The sequence below is a fragment of the Pseudophryne corroboree genome, chromosome 1 (assembly GCF_028390025.1).
Source record: "Pseudophryne corroboree isolate aPseCor3 chromosome 1, aPseCor3.hap2, whole genome shotgun sequence".
NCBI lineage: Eukaryota > Metazoa > Chordata > Amphibia > Anura > Myobatrachidae > Pseudophryne > Pseudophryne corroboree.
In genome coordinates, this window is record NC_086444.1 from 475,872,773 (window position 1) to 475,888,647 (window position 15,875).

The following is a 15,875-nucleotide window of genomic DNA, read 5'->3' on the forward strand; positions in this document are numbered from 1 at the left end:
ATCCCCATGGTCCTTACAGAGTCCCCAGCATCCTCTAGGACGTAAGAGAAAATAAGATTTTAAACCTACCGGTAAATCTTTTTCTCGTAGTCCGTAGAGGATGCTGGGCGCCCGTCCCAAGTGCGGACTACTTTTGCAATACTTCTATATAGTTATTGCTTAAATAAGGGTTATGTTTTAGTTGCATCGGTTTTGAACTGATGCTATGTTGTTTCATACAGTTAACTGGGTAGTTTATCACAAGTTATACGGTGTGATTTTGCCCTTGGATTAACAAAGATCCTTTCCTCGTACTGTCCGTCTCTTCTGGGCACAGTTTCTCTAACTGAGGTCTGGAGGAGGGGCATAGAGGGAGGAGCCAGCACACACCAAGATCTAAAGTCTTTCTTAAAGTGCCCATGTCTCCTGCGGAGCCCGTCTATTCCCCATGGTCCTTACGGAGTCCCCAGCATCCTCTACGGACTACGAGAATAAGATTTACCGGTAGGTTTAAAATCTTATTTTTTGTTGCATTTCTTTTTATTTTGAGTGTTCAGCTGCTGGATATAAAATGTCAACACAATATTCTGGAGCTGGTTTTGAATTCTTTATGTCAAGTGTCTTTATAAAAGAGGTGTTTTAAAAAAGTACCAACAGTATTGTTGTTATCCAGGTCCAGTTTCTAAAACTGAATATATACATTTGCACACAATAATCGTAATTTGTTGCAGTATGACTAGTTATATGGTACGCTGGTGCTGGAATACCTTCTTCAGTTTATGGAGCTGATTCAGATTTTCATGCAAGCTCATTTTACAGATGGATCCTGCGATTTTCCACTCTGCATATACTTTGTAGCTGTGCAGTATGCAACTTTGAGCAGGTACTGTTATTTAAAGTTTAATGCTTCTCAACAGTTTCGCCACTTTGTGGCTGAGTGGGTGTATCTGGCCGTTAACTGGGCAGCTAAGTATTCCAAGCACGTATCTTGGGCATATAGATAAAATTGTGAGTTAAGCAGAGATCAGCGTATGCAGAATAAACATATTTTGCATCAAGGTTAGGGCTGGTGCAAAGTTGTGCAATGAAGATACAGTAGCTACTTTCACAAGGGCACGGATAGGGACGGGCCAACTCTGAATACAGGTGGTGATCTGCATTTATTTCCTAGCTAGATCTGTGGCTAATTCATGTGTGAGTTTGAGTCAAACCCACCCTGTGAGGTGCACTGCAAATTTATTTAATCAAGTAAATGGCAGAGATACTGTAGTGTTGGGAAGTACTGGTAGCTTTTTAAATGTAATTTTATTATGTGCATGGAAAAGGTCTTATCAGAGAGTGCAAATGTGAACTAGAAGGAATGACGTTCACAGATTTAATCGGTTCATATAAATCAGATAATACATATGAAACATATACTGGTGTAAAAAATAGTAATAACATAATTATAAAAAAAAATGTAAATACTGAAGCACTAATTAGTGTATCCCCAGGGATCCTGTAAAGTGCAAAATTTGTGCCACACAGCATACGAAGTAGCTTTTGCAGTAATCAAATAGGAATTGAAGCAGTGTACGTGAGTTTCAAAAATGACACAGCATCCGAATGACCTCTTCTGTATGCTATTGATAGAGCTTAATTAGTATTTGATAGCGTGAGTACTCACAGTTCCATTATAATGATCAAAAACGTCCCTTTATACCCCTAGCGGCGATTAACCTGCTGTATTAATGTGTATGTCCATCCAAGAGTATATTGATAAACTGGTCTCTCAGAATTTGAATGTTCACAGTCAAAAGAGTCCTTCACTGCTGTGAATGAGGCGGCCGCCAGTGTAGCAATGCAGTGAGGTAGCATGTAGCTGTGTTGTCATGTCCAGGGGCGCCTGAAAGGAGAACCCTAATGCGGTTATCAGCCACTTGGGTCAGGCCGTTTGCTCAGAGGTACTACATTTTTGCCTTCAATCTCATGTTATACACGGTGAGGTAAAAAAAACTCCCAGATTTTAAAGGTTAACAAAAAGGCATGGAAATACTAATCGGAATTTTAATACATAATTTAAAAGGTCATGGCATACAGTTTATTTTTAGCTGGCTTGGAATATGATACAGATGTGATCCTTTAAGTCTTTGCCCGGGATGCAAGCATATTGCAGGCCAAAGAACACGGCATACTGTAATGTTCACGTGTGCGTGCGTACACACGTGGCTGCTGCACTCCATTGGAGTGCATATGTAAGGTCCTCTAGTGGTGCGCGGTCACAAGATGCATACGCATCACGGGAATGCCAGGGTATGCCGCAAAAATTAACAAAGATGTGTGAGGACACATCTGCATCATTTCTTGGCGTATAGCAACCTTCAGTTCATTAAAGGTTCTTGGTTAATGTTTGTAGACCTCAGCTTTCAGATGGCCAACGTAGCCAGACAAATGACAGTGAGCTTCGTCAAGAAATTGCAGCGATAACGCCGGAAATGACCCGCTGATTGATGTGAAACTTCAGAAATCAACTACAAATGTGTATCGCAAACGAAGCCCACTATCTGAACGATATCAGATTTGAAGCCAATTTCTTTATTTGCCAGATCGTTACCTACAGTACAGTTATTGGAACAGTGGGGGAGGGCATGGTGGTGGTTCAAACACCCCCCCCCCCCTAACTCCACCCCACCCCCCCCCCCCAAAGATTTGAGAGGTGCCACTCAAGTAATAGGCACGGACTGCAGTTTCTTTCTAGGGTTCCCTCGGGCAGTGTCTGGCCGGAGATGATCCCCTTTCTGGTGACGCCACCCCATCCCTCTCCACAGCCCTTCTCAGGATGCTCCGCCCCTGCACCCAGCTCCTCTAGTGTGTGCTTAGTTACTGTGAGCTGGCCCCTCCCCTGGGACCAGCCCTGTGCTCTACTCACCTCTCACATGATATGTTCCTCCCATCCTCCCTCTTTGCCTCCCCTTGCACCCGCCCAATAGAGTTCTCTGTATGGGTCTGCTATGATATTCCAGCAGACGGGATGCCGGCTTTCAGTATACCGACAACGAGGCTTTGAGTCCATTTGTAGGCTCGATGCGCTGCGGGCCCGGTGGCAAGCTTTGTTCACCACAGTTTCTATTTCCACTCGGTTGGTGCCGCGGACCCACCAAATGAGTGGGAATTAGGGGTGGGTGTTGGGATGCTGACCACCAGCAAAATGGCAGTTGTCGGGATTCTGGCATCTGACCCGGGATTTTGACTGCATCTCCTCTGTATAAATATAGATAGACATCTCTGTCATCATGTAGGTGGTGTGGCGGGTAATTCCAGTTGCCCCTGAGTAGCAACATCAATTTAGAGCCACCAAAATGGAATTATATCTTGCCCCCAACCTAAAAACATTGTGGCGCCCCTGTCTATATATAATAATATATCACCTATATGTATTGAAAATAGTGCTACTGTTCCCCAGAAGCATTCACAAGATGTGCTTTCTAGTGATTAGTCGCATCCTCAATATGGGCAACTTGTTGTTATTTTCCTCTTTCATAGTAAATGTGTGAGCAGATTTGGTGTTTTATTTTTAGCACAATAGTTTGTGTGCTGTTCTCCAGGTTAAATGCTAATAAAACATATTTCACGTCTGCTTCACATTGATTTACATTGACCACTCCCTTGTTTAAATTGTGCTATTCTGTCTAGATGAGGTTTTCCATGTTGTGTGAGAAAATGTTGTTTGTCACATACATGAAGCCTTGTTGTATACATTGTATTTACAGCACATTCCACAGAGTTATGTACAACTTAAGCAACTGGGTGGTCCTAGAGCATTGGCTTACGCTCTCAAGGTTACATTGGTGCACTGAATATGATATGCACTGTTCACCAAAGCATAAAGACCATAGTATAAAAGTTAAACTAAATACACCAGTATAAAGTATCATTTGCCTCATCAAAATAGAATTAGCCAGCTCAGATGCCCAAATAAAATGTCAAAAGAAAGTGTTTAGTTTTCATTCACTAATGTATCCAATAATATAACGTTAACTGTTAACATCCTCACTGTAATATCATCCAAGTATACCCGAAAGTGCTTGTTTGTAGAGTTGCTTTTTTACCCTCTCTTTTACATTCTGAATATACTGTAGAACACAAGGAAGGAAGTCATGTTGAATATTAAATTGTGTCTATGGCTTCACACTATTCTACAAAGTCCAGGAAGCTGCAGAAAGGAGACCTGTAGTGGTGTATAGCACAGTACAGCTAATAACAGTATTCTTATAAAGTAATTAGTGCCAACGCTACACCAGTGGTTACCTAGATGTCTGTATGGTATGTGTAAGGTGAAGTAGTAAAGTGGATGCAAGACAATTGAGAAATAACAGTTTACTTCCAATATTGTTAGCAAAATTAACCAGTTTTAGTGCTCAAAAACAAATTTGTTGCAAACTCATAAACAATGATTTTCTGCTAGCAACGTACATAGTAGCCCTATGAAATGCTGAAGAATATTCAGTCCTTTTTATGTGCTGAGCGGGAGAATTGGTTCCAAACTCAACTTCCTCAACAAGTCACTTAAATGGGGTATTTGGATGATAAGTCAACCTAGTTTAAGTGAACAGTCGACAAGGTCAGAAGGTCGACAGGTTCAATTGGGCAACATGACAATGGTGGACACAAGTTGTAGTTTTTTTTTTTTTTTTTCAACTTTATCATTCTTTTTCATTCGTTGCGGGATCACAGAATGTAATGTTTGTTTTTAAAATTGAGTCATCACTTCAGCTGGAGGACGTCAGTCTTCTGAGATGGTACTCCCTGGAGATAGCAGTAGTGATACTCTAGTGTCTGGGCACCATTTGATCAGGAAGGTGTCAAAAAGATACAGGTCACATTGAGTCATGTCCCCACGTCATTACTTTTGCAAGGGAAATATTTATTGGGATGGTTATTGAAGTATTGGAGCTTGCCTACCCAATTGGCAGCCCCCCAGACCTCCAAAGAAGGTAGGCAACTATGTTAAATACTGTATATAAATTAGTATGCAGCAGCTATTTTTTACTGTAAATTAATCTAGTATGTGCCTCTTTAGTAGAAGTTTAGATTATAGCTAAAATGTGCAAGAATAAGTGACATAATTAAAGGATAGGTGTCGATGTGTTGCTGACACACAGTTAAGCTGTTTGCTGAATTACAGTTACAATTTGATTAATTGATTTATTGGTGTGCTTCAGAACATGTGCAACGTTAGAGAAAGAAGCAGATTTTCCTGAGTAAACAGGCCCACTTTGAAGGTTTTCCGTAGAGGAGAAAGTTGGATATATATAAGTAGTGTTTAGTGGTTATTTAAGCATACACTGCTGGCACTTAAAAGTAAGGTTCTTTTTAAGCAAGTTTTAAGTTGCAAAGCTCTTTTAGGATCTATATAGAACGTCCAATTATTCAGAATTGATTTAATATCATGAGAGCTGTATGAATCTCTAAGATATTGGGGAGGAAGTCATTGGGTGTGATAAGGTTGGGAGTACATTATAAGCATAGAGGGGGATTTTGGGTTCCTTAGATCCTTGTTTTACCCCACTATGTAATGGGGCTATTACATAAGGCAAAAATCCATAAGGAAGAATTGGTCAGCGCTTCTGGAGAATAGTTCAGAGATTTCTAAACAAAATACGGAATGCACAAAATGTTTTCCTTGATCTTAAATTCCAATTTTGTATGGCTTTAAACTGTGGCGTTTGATACATGGGACAAATTTATAGGTTTGCTCATATCAGATGTCACTAGTCTTTGAAAGAAGCAATCAGTTCAAGGGAAAAGAAGACTGAAACATCTACAGAGTATTTCAGTAGAGGAATGAGAACACTTTGTGGAAGGCACTGACCTGGGCACTTGTGTTATGTTGATGAGCACAAGGCTGCATGTAACAGAAACAATGTTGTGATGTGGGTGTCATTGTGTTGAGTAGGTACATGACGCCCCTCCCCCTGAACAACATAGTAGTGCTGTGTTTACTATAAAACTGGTTATGAAATATTGATATCAAAGACAATTTTATATTAAACACATTTCCTATATCCAAGTTGTAATACTACAAAGTACTTCCTGCAGAGGGGAATGATCAACGTGGCAATAGTAAAGAAGCTTCCTACTATCTTGTTACTGATGATGTCTACCCTTGCACATAGTAGTTATGTAGCAAAGGAGCTACATATCTACTCTTTCTCCTAGGGTTTTTAGAAATCTTTGCAGGTGCCATACAACAGGTTTTTTTAATGTTTATATTGAGAAAGGAATGATGCAATATAAAATAGAAATATAGTAAAAAAAAAATCAATCAATAAACCAAATATGGCTATAAAACAAAGTTAAATGCCATAGTAACATACTATATGGAATGTAGGAAACATAGAATTTCGATAACAAGAGTGCCATGGCTGTGGCCCATATATATAACAGTGTTACATAAGTTACACACAATAACAACATAATCAGACATTGAGAAAAAGGGGGCTCTCTGGTCTGTGAGACTGAAGAACACCCAAGTTAGCATCAAAAAGTTGCCTATAGGATCAATAAGGGTGAGAGGAGAAGAGGTAGCATTGATAGAAGCAAAGTTGACTACTTAACAATATGTTTAATCCTAGAAGAGGTTTTGGATGACATCTCCAGAATGACAATCATCTCCAGATTGATGACAACCCTTTGGAAGACATATCCAGATTGTGCCAGGAGATCAGACTAAAAGCTCATCTAGTGAGATCCCTCACATGGGGGGAGCAAAGTATGGAAATACAGGCGCCAAATAGAGAGAAAAAAAGTATTAGCTCTGTACTTTACAGTCCATTTGATACAGATATGTCAGTCTAGGAAATAGTAAAACTATTGGGATAGTGTCTTTGCAAGTCCATTGGAAAAAAAAGTTGTGTTTTTTTTTTATCTGCCATCGCAAGTTTTTCTAGACGTATAGTAGCGCCCTTCGAGTGTGATCATGGGTGAGCTGAGGAGCAGAGATCCCACAATGCCCACCATCTCAGTGTATGAGGAGGAGACCAGTTGCCTGTCCCGATGCATACAAGACCCGATCATGTTCTATAAGCCACTTTATGGAAGCACACTCTTGGACTTGTTCCATTACTCAGTAGAACAAGACTCTTGGATTGCTCATTTGTGTTTGCCCCTACTCCCACATCTACCAGCTTACCATAACTGTTGGCCCTGTATATATCTCAAGTATTGCATGCACTGCACTTTGTATGAAGCAGACTATGGGGGAATTCAATTTGTTCTGAAATGTTCCAAAAAGAAAAGAAAAACAAGCTTTTACCGCAATTATTTAACTATGATTTTTCTATTTTTTTGGAGGAAGGGGGGGCAATTCAATTGTATTGCATTTTTTTTCTCCTGAAAAATTACCCATTTTCAGGTGAAATGACATAGGATTCGGGTTAAGTTCCCACCTATGTGTTTTCGCGAACATGGGGCTGTGGGGGGCCGAATTCCCCCTTTAGCTTGTTATGTTATTATGCCCTCCTCATGGTCTGGCCACACTTACTCTACAATCAAGCATTTGGAAACCCCATATAGAAATACTGTGCTTTGAGACGGTGCATCGTTATCTACATGTATTGTACAGGACAGAGTGAAGTGATCATTTCGTCATGTAATTAAATGAGACAAATGCACCTGATTGTGTGAGGATTTACAGTTGTATTTGAAAAAATATGCATTGACATATTTGTAGGTTTGTGTTTGCAGTTGACTGTCCTGTGAACCTCTGTCCTCATTAACATTGGAAGAATGGGAAACGTGCAAAGCCATCACATGACTATGGGCCTAATTCAGATCTGATCTGCCAAGGGCTGCAATCAGATAGCTGCCACCCATAGAGAGTGAAAACTTGCCCCGTGTAAGTGTGCGAATGCATGCGTACGCCGTGCGAAAATCCGTTTGCACCATCACCATCAAATGATTTCTCCAGTCTGTGTGTAGCCCAGGACTTACTCCTACAGTGCGATACAAACAGGCTGATCGGGACCGGATATGACGTCACACACACGCCCTGAAAATGCTTGGGAACGCCTGCATTTTTCCTGACACTCCCAGAAAATGGCCAGTTACCACCCCCAAACATCTGCTTCCTGTCAATCAGCCTGCGTTCAAATAGTAATCAAAAAAATGCAGGATTTGTTTTTTCCAGTTTTGGCCTGGCGCCTGCGCATTATGGCCCTCATTCCGAGTTGTTCGCTCGCTAGTTGCTTTTAGCAGCAATGCACATGCTAGGCCGCCGCCCTCTGGGAGTGTATCTTAGCTTAGCAGAATTGCTAACGAAAGGTTAGCAGTTCTGCTATTAAATATTTCCCTGCAGTTTCTGAGTAGCTCCAGACCTACTCCTAGATTGCGATCACCTCAGTCCGTTTAGTTCCTGGTTTGACGTCACAAACACGCCCGTTTCCCCAGCCACTCCTGCGTTTTTACCTGACACGCCTGCGTTTTTTAGCACACTCCCGGAAAACGCTCAGTTACCACCCAGAAACACCCACTTCCTGTCAATCACTCACCGATCATCAGAGCGACTGAAAAGTGTCGCTCGGCTCTGTGTAAAATTGCATAGTTTTGTGTGAAAGTACTTAGCGCGTGCGCCCTGCGGCCCATACGCATGCGCAGAACTGGCGGTTTTTAGCCTGAACGCAATTCTGCTAAAAACGGTAGCGAGCGAACAACTCGGAATGACCCCTAATGATTCATACTCATGCGCAGTCATTCGATAATCGTCCACTTTGCCATTTTGCACAACAGCGATCAGGTCTGAATTAGGCCCAATGAGAGGAAGATTTATCATAACATCAAACTTAGGGGGGGGGAATTCAATTAGCCGCAGTAAATTGCTCCCCAGGGGAGAAAGTTACCACTATCTGGTTTGTTTGTTTTTTTGTTGTTTTTTTGAGCAACCCAGATGTAGGTGAAAGAAAATCCCTGCTAACTGGCCCATTTTCGCGATCGCGGCCGCTAAACCACATGGATCCACGTGTTTTCGTGAAAACAGCCTGTTTGTTGTTTCTTTTATTTGGGGGGGGGGTTGTCAATAAATGATTAGGCCCAATTGAATTTCTAACTTAAGGGGCAAAGGAAAGATACTTTTTAATATTATGTGGAGATCTAAAGAAACAAATCCTACAGTATTTGGTTGCCTTTATGGCAATTTCCACTACCTTACTCAGGGTAAGGAGTGCCAGTAAAACACAATATAAGGGGAATGGACTGAGCTGTATGTGGGTTCCAAGCTCAAACTAAGAAAGAATGGAGAGGCTGGCTGAATTATGATCAAAATAATTTAAAAAGCATAATAATAAATTTAGTGTGTGTGTGTTCTAATATTGCCATCTAGTGGCAGAATCACTGCTGGCAAAAACTGTACCTCTGTAGGCTAAAGAAATATAGATCAAAATATATATTTTTCTAGCTCAACCTAGTGTTCAGTATAAGATACTGGCAGCAAACCGGATCGGATGGGAGTTGTGAAGCATAAGAGTACCTATCTAGTCATCCAGTCTAAGCAAACTTTAACTGTTGTAACTAAGTAACTATTGTTACGCAATGAAAAATTCGGACTAGCCAATTGTAAGGTAGACATTTTAGGTTTCTGCATTGTTTGGAATCGGAGCAATATATGCATGTTCAGTCATACAGGCCACGGGCCTATAGAGGACGATACATGAACCCCCTCACCTTTTTCCAAGTTCATTACCTTAACATTACTTGATTGTCGACACGGACATACATCCTGGGGCACACCGATCCAGTCACCACACCATGGAGCACTCTGTAAGCCTGCAATTTCCATCAGGAGCACAATCCTGGCTCAGTATACCTTCTATCTGCGGACCCCACATGGGGAACAGTGCTACCCGGCATCGCAGATCTGAAGCAAACCGACTCTATCTTTATACCACTGAGCGGGAATGCACAGATCTGTTCAGTGAGCCTGCAAACACACATAAGCTGCAGGAGCTCCATCCTAGCTTTACAAACTCTCCATCAGTGGACCCACTCGGGGATCAGGTATTTGCTGCTTTCGGTGTGTAAGCCCACTTACAGGACAGCGTTACAGGAATAACCTATCTACATCAATATATGATGTATAAGGACTACATTGGGATAAAAAATTCTCTTCCTCCTGGTGTTATATGACACTCATTAGTACTATGGTTTTTCCAGCTTCATAGAGAAATTTAGCTTATATAGTATGTGCAAAGTGATCTGTATGTGGTATCATTATTATATATATTTTTATAAATTTGAATATAACATTTGATTGTTATCTCACACTGTCTTTATTAGATTCCTTGAATATACACCTGTTGCGCTGTTCAATATTATGTTTGTGTATCCTGTGAATGATTGACTGTGTTAAAGACTGCAGATATATCAATCAGAATAAGTATGCATAAATGGCCTTTGTATTTAGCAATAAGTATGTCATTGACTATAATGAAAAAACAAAAATTTACAATTTACGCCCAAATTACGCCTAAAAATAGCAGCTTAATCCCCCCGTGTTACATTGTTACTCAAATATAATACCAACTATAAAAATGGAGATGCTAAAAAGCACTGTTTCTCCTAGAAATATCTGCTAAATGAAGGAAATTACCAATGTTCTTCAGTCCTCTAGATGTATATTCTTTCCCTTATTCTCAGTACATAAGGAGGAAAGAAAAATAATGGAGTGGTGAAAATTCCAAATCAAATTCTTGTAGGCATCAAGAACTTCTTGGGCACTCACCTGAAATAGGTAGTATATGTTCACATAAAAGTACTTTTCGGTGTCTTAGGGTAGCCCAGTTTCAAACCTCCATCACCACACCTGTTTTAGCCAATATATTTTACGTCTCTGGTGATCCCTCAAAGAACTTTTATCTCCACCTGCCCTCAACAACCCGAGATGGAAAAGGAACAGGGAATCCACAAATACCCCTTTCAGATCTCCAATGCCGGATCCCACCCGGGAATTGGAAACGGGTCCTTCCCGGGTGGGATCCGGCATTGAAGACTCTCCTTCCCCTTTCGCTGGCTGTCCGACCCGGCAATATGCCAGGTCAGTTGCCATAGCGGCAGAGGCAGCGCTGGGAGATGAGCTCATCTCCGCGCCACCTCTCCCTATCTAGTAAACGGGTCCTAGGTCGCATCAACCCGGGAATCCGTTTACACAGCCACTGACACGGTATTCAACCCGGGAATAACACTGCTTATAACCCTGGTTGAATTACCAGGTCAGGCGACCCGGGAGTTCGGACTTGGCGCTTTCACACCACACACTGACCCGTGTCGACCCGGCAATATGCTGGATCGATACCGGGTTATTTGTGCAATGTGAAAGGGGTAAAAGATAGCTTGGTGATGGGGGGGTCTCCCAACAGCTCTCCACAGTCCACTAATGTGTTTTCAAAGGATACCTAATCCTAAACATGTCTCACGCTCACTTCCAATCTACTCATTTGGGCCTTTAATGTCTCCTATTTCAGCTATGCTTGTCCTCTACCTATCACTGTACTCCAATGTTTTGTCCTAGAAACCTATAATTTGCCATCAATATTTATGTTCATTTAGTGGACATTTTTCAGTCTGGCAGCATTTAGTGCTTTAGTTGACCCCCTGCATATGCCTAGCAACATATGCAGGGGGTCAACCTTAATTCCTGACTCAGCAATGCGATCGCAATTTTTTGGAGATCGCATCGCTGGTCGCCGATTAGCATGCTAGGCGGCCTTGCCCTGCACTTGGTGGCCTCCAGCATGTGATAGAAGCAGTATCAGATTTTGCTATTTAGCAGAATCTGCAACTGATACTGAATAGGGTCCCTAGTTCTGACATTTTTTTCTTGAAGTAAGGATTTTTTCTACCATGCAGGAAGTGCAAACTAAAATATGCATCAACTCCTATAGGAGACCTGTATTAACACGGATTTCTAATTGAATAGCAGAAAGTTGTGGCCGCGGGTTATTTAAGGAACCCATGGCTAATTGCATTTTTGCCTAAGTCAAGAGTTTGACCATCCACTAATATTCCTGTTACTAAAATTACTCTTTATAGTAACGGGTATATCAGTGGACAGGAATAAAAAGGACCGTGCAGGGAAGGAATAGGTTCAATGGTTTGTTAAGATTGAGCCCATAGCTGGTAACAGCAATTAAAATATAATTTCAGCTGGTAGTGGAGTACCAGTATGTTGCATGCAACCATTTTGGGATGCGTCTAGCATCCCGGCTGTGGGGATGCCTGTGACCGACGCCTAAATCCCGACAGCATTCATGAGACAGGCGCCGGATCACGACAGCCAGCATCCCGAAGGTGGGGGTTAGGGCCCAGGGGGGGAGTTAGGGTTACGCACTAGAGGGGGTGGTTAGCTTTAGTCACCACCCCCCGAGGGTTAGCCATATTCGACACTCCCTTAGGGTTAGCCATATTCACCAGCCAAGGGTTAAGGAAGGATACAAATACTTGATGTGGGAATCTTTGGTGTTGGGATGGTGCTTTTGGTCATGTGACCACTGGCTTCCTTACCGCCAGGATTTCGTATGTATTCCACCATTTTATGTGATGTTGTTCTCTAAGAGCAATTGAGCTTGTATTTTGCAATTCTATAGTATTCTAAATAAAGGAAAGAAACAGTAAAAACTTGTTGTATATAGCTATAGTGAAAAATACATTTTTACTGGAATAAATGCTATAAGGATAGATTTTTTGATGCATTTACAAAATGTAATCCATTATTTAAAGGGAAAAAAAACACATACTGTATCTGTGTTATGAAGGTTCCCTGGAGACATGTTTTTGATGTCACATAATGCATATAGAGTAACAGGCTGGAAATGTCTTTCTTCATTTGTGATGATGTCCGTCACAAGAAATGATTAGTTTTAAATTGGTTTGTGTTTTTCTTACAAATGAAGGAAGAAGATTGTGCTAAGTGAATCAGCAGTATTAAGCCTGTGGCTTCGTCATTTGCCAAGCCTCGAAAAAGCTGTGCTGGATCTATTTCAAACATTAATTGCCCTCCAAAGCAAATCATTGAACGAAATGGAGCAGATTATAAAAGATTCATTCTTGGTAAGTGCTCCAGTCTCGCAGCATGCAATAGTTTATATTTTCATGAAATGATTTAAAGGACTATTTGCATGATTGTCTTTAATGTATACAATACCTTTTTCCAAAATACGTCTTTCTGTAAGACTGTTTTATCTTTAAAGTTGTCTCCTCATAGTAATACATTTCTGAGAACTGTACTTTCTCATTGGTCATAAATGTATTGCATATTATATTATTAATATTGCATCAAGTAAAAGGATAATTAGAAGATTAATGTTTTAAGTGCTCTGAATGTCTGAAAAAAAGATAATTGTGTCAACAACTTTTAATAGTTTAAATCCATTTGTTGTCTTTTTTAGGCCCTTGAATAAGTAAACAAAAGTATAAGAATGATTGACAATATGCAAAGTCACAATCATACACAGATTATTTTTCCCCTGAGTCATTTGGACATTGTAATTTGAGAACCTAGATGTGTTAGAGAGGAGGTGGTCATTTCATTTAAAAGATGAAGTAGTTAGCAAGGCATTGCAATTCTGAAGAGTGAGTAGAGTAGATGAAATAATTTCAGACAATTGATGCTTCAGAATATAGTGTAGTTTTAGAGGGTGTGGAATGGAAGGTAGATAGTAATTAGGTCGACAGTGTCTAGGTCGACAGGGTCTTTAGGTCGACAGGGTCTTTAGGTCGACAGGTCAAAAGGTCGACATGAGTTTTTTATGTTTTTTTGTTGTCGTTTTCTTTGTAGTGACCGGGAACCCCAATTAGTGCACCGTGTTCGCTCGCCATGCTTCGGGCAAGGTGCCTCGCGATCGTGGTCCACGTGGATCGTTAAGTATGAAAAGGTTCAAAAAAAGAAAAAAATCGTGAAAAACTCATGTCGAACTGTCGACCTAGAAACCCTGTCGACCTAGTTACTGTCGACCAATAGTGGTCAACCTAGTTACTGTCGACCTAGAGACCGGATCCCAATTTTAGAGGTAGAAGAATTATGGTTTGTGAAATGCAGCACATAGAAGGTTTAGTTGATAGGTCTATGGCATAATTTGATGTATTGGATATTTGATGGAGCAGTGTAATCTTTTTTTTGGGGAGTCACATACAGGACCATAAGTAGTGGTGAAGTCATGTGCTTACACTGGCACAGCTGAACTTGGTTTTACATGGAAGCCTGAATTTGCAGGAGGTTTGAATTCAATGGTGCAAAGGTTTATGCTGACCCACTGGAGCTGTTAAGCTGATCAAGAATTTGCTTGAGAAGTATGCCTACTATAACACCAACATGAAGAAAATATTATTTTGTTCTGCAGAGATCAAGGCTATATTCACAAAGGAGTGAGTCCTTTTCTATTAAATAAACAACTTTAATACTCTAGAATGAATCTAGTGTGTGTGCTTGTAATGGGATCCAGTCCTGCCAGTCACTATACTGACGCCAGGATCCCGGACGATTCAGAGCCCGACAGTCAGCATGCCGACTAACAGGGACTATTCCCACGACACCCATAGAGTGGTAATAGAATCCGTGGCAAGTGCAGCGAGCCACTGAGCCCGATGTGTGGCGAGTGCAGCGAGCACGAAAAGAGGCATAGTTGCGCTCCCAGCCCCCGCCCCACCCCGATGACAATCTAAAGATCGGGATTCCAGTGTCGGTATGGTGACCGGCGGGATCCCAAACGCCGGTCACTCGAACCCAACCCCTTGTAATGGAACTCATTTTGCACTTTCTAGTTGTATGAATCTAGTGTGTACTGTGTATATGCTTATAACAATACAACTTTCATACCAAATTCCCGAGTCCAGCCTGGGTCACTGAATATGGGTTTCAAGCTACAGTATGCCAATGCATCTTGAAAACCGTTTACACCGCAGGCTGGACCCGGGTTATTGCCAGGGCTTCTCAGCCGGCGCTTGGAGATGACATATACTCCAAGCCAGCTCACCATAGGGTGTTACGGGACCTGGGTCGGGTGACCCGGGACACTGTTCACACTGCCCTATAACCCGAGTCCTTCCCAGGACCAAACCTGTTTGCTACCTGGTTGGAGTCCCAAGTCACTGGACCCGGGTTATTTTTCGAGGACCCTTTCACAACGAGCCGCTACCCGGGTTAATACGGCAATGTGAAAGGGGTATTACATATTTTGCACCTTCTAGTTGCATTTCTGCTGGGACACACATTTCTAGGTGCATGTGGAACACAGTAACATTTTTGGAACATTTGAAATAATACAGTATGTAATAAAGACTGGTCTGATATATTCTCGCTCTCATTAATGCATAATATAGAATAAACAATGTGTATTTATGACTAATATAAACAATTTAAAATTAATGGATGTGGTGGTCCTAAAGTAGAATCAATTTGAACAGTTTCCACTATGCACAGCTTCAGATGTATTTGCAAACTTACAAAGACACAGATTTATTTACAAAGGGCATTTGAAAGAACCATGAAGTGAGGATGCAGCCTGAAATGCTCTCAGTGGACAAGTAAAGTGCACTTGAGGTTTGTGGACTTTCGTAATGTGGTCCGCAGAAATCTACCTTGTGAAGATATTCCTTATGCCCTAGAGTTATACAAATGTAAAATAGGTGTTTCTGGGTACACTGGTATTCCACAGGGAATAACATCGGGGTGTAGAGTTGGATCTTGATCCAAGGCACCAACAGGCTAAAGCTTTGACTGTTCTCAGGATGCACTGCACCACCTCCTCTATAGCCCCGCCTCTAGGCACTGTAGCTCAGTTTGCAAGTTGGTGCCTGCAGTGCTGGTCACTAACAGGTGGGGCTGCGCTAGGCAGCCCTGAAAAGAGCTTTTTAGAAGACTTCAAGGGCCG

The 15,875-nt window shown here is 41.5% G+C and overlaps 1 protein-coding gene across 2 annotated transcripts in view; it reads left to right on the forward strand.

Annotated features, from left to right (window-relative positions):
- Positions 1–15,875, forward strand: part of FANCC (FA complementation group C) — a 451,540-nt gene that overhangs the window by 271,696 nt on the left and 163,969 nt on the right. For both annotated transcript variants that reach the window (XM_063913751.1, XM_063913750.1), the window contains exon 8: positions 12,900–13,056. In XM_063913751.1, coding sequence (XP_063769821.1) covers positions 12,900–13,056 — 157 coding nt within the window. The remainder of the gene's footprint in view (positions 1–12,899; positions 13,057–15,875) is intronic.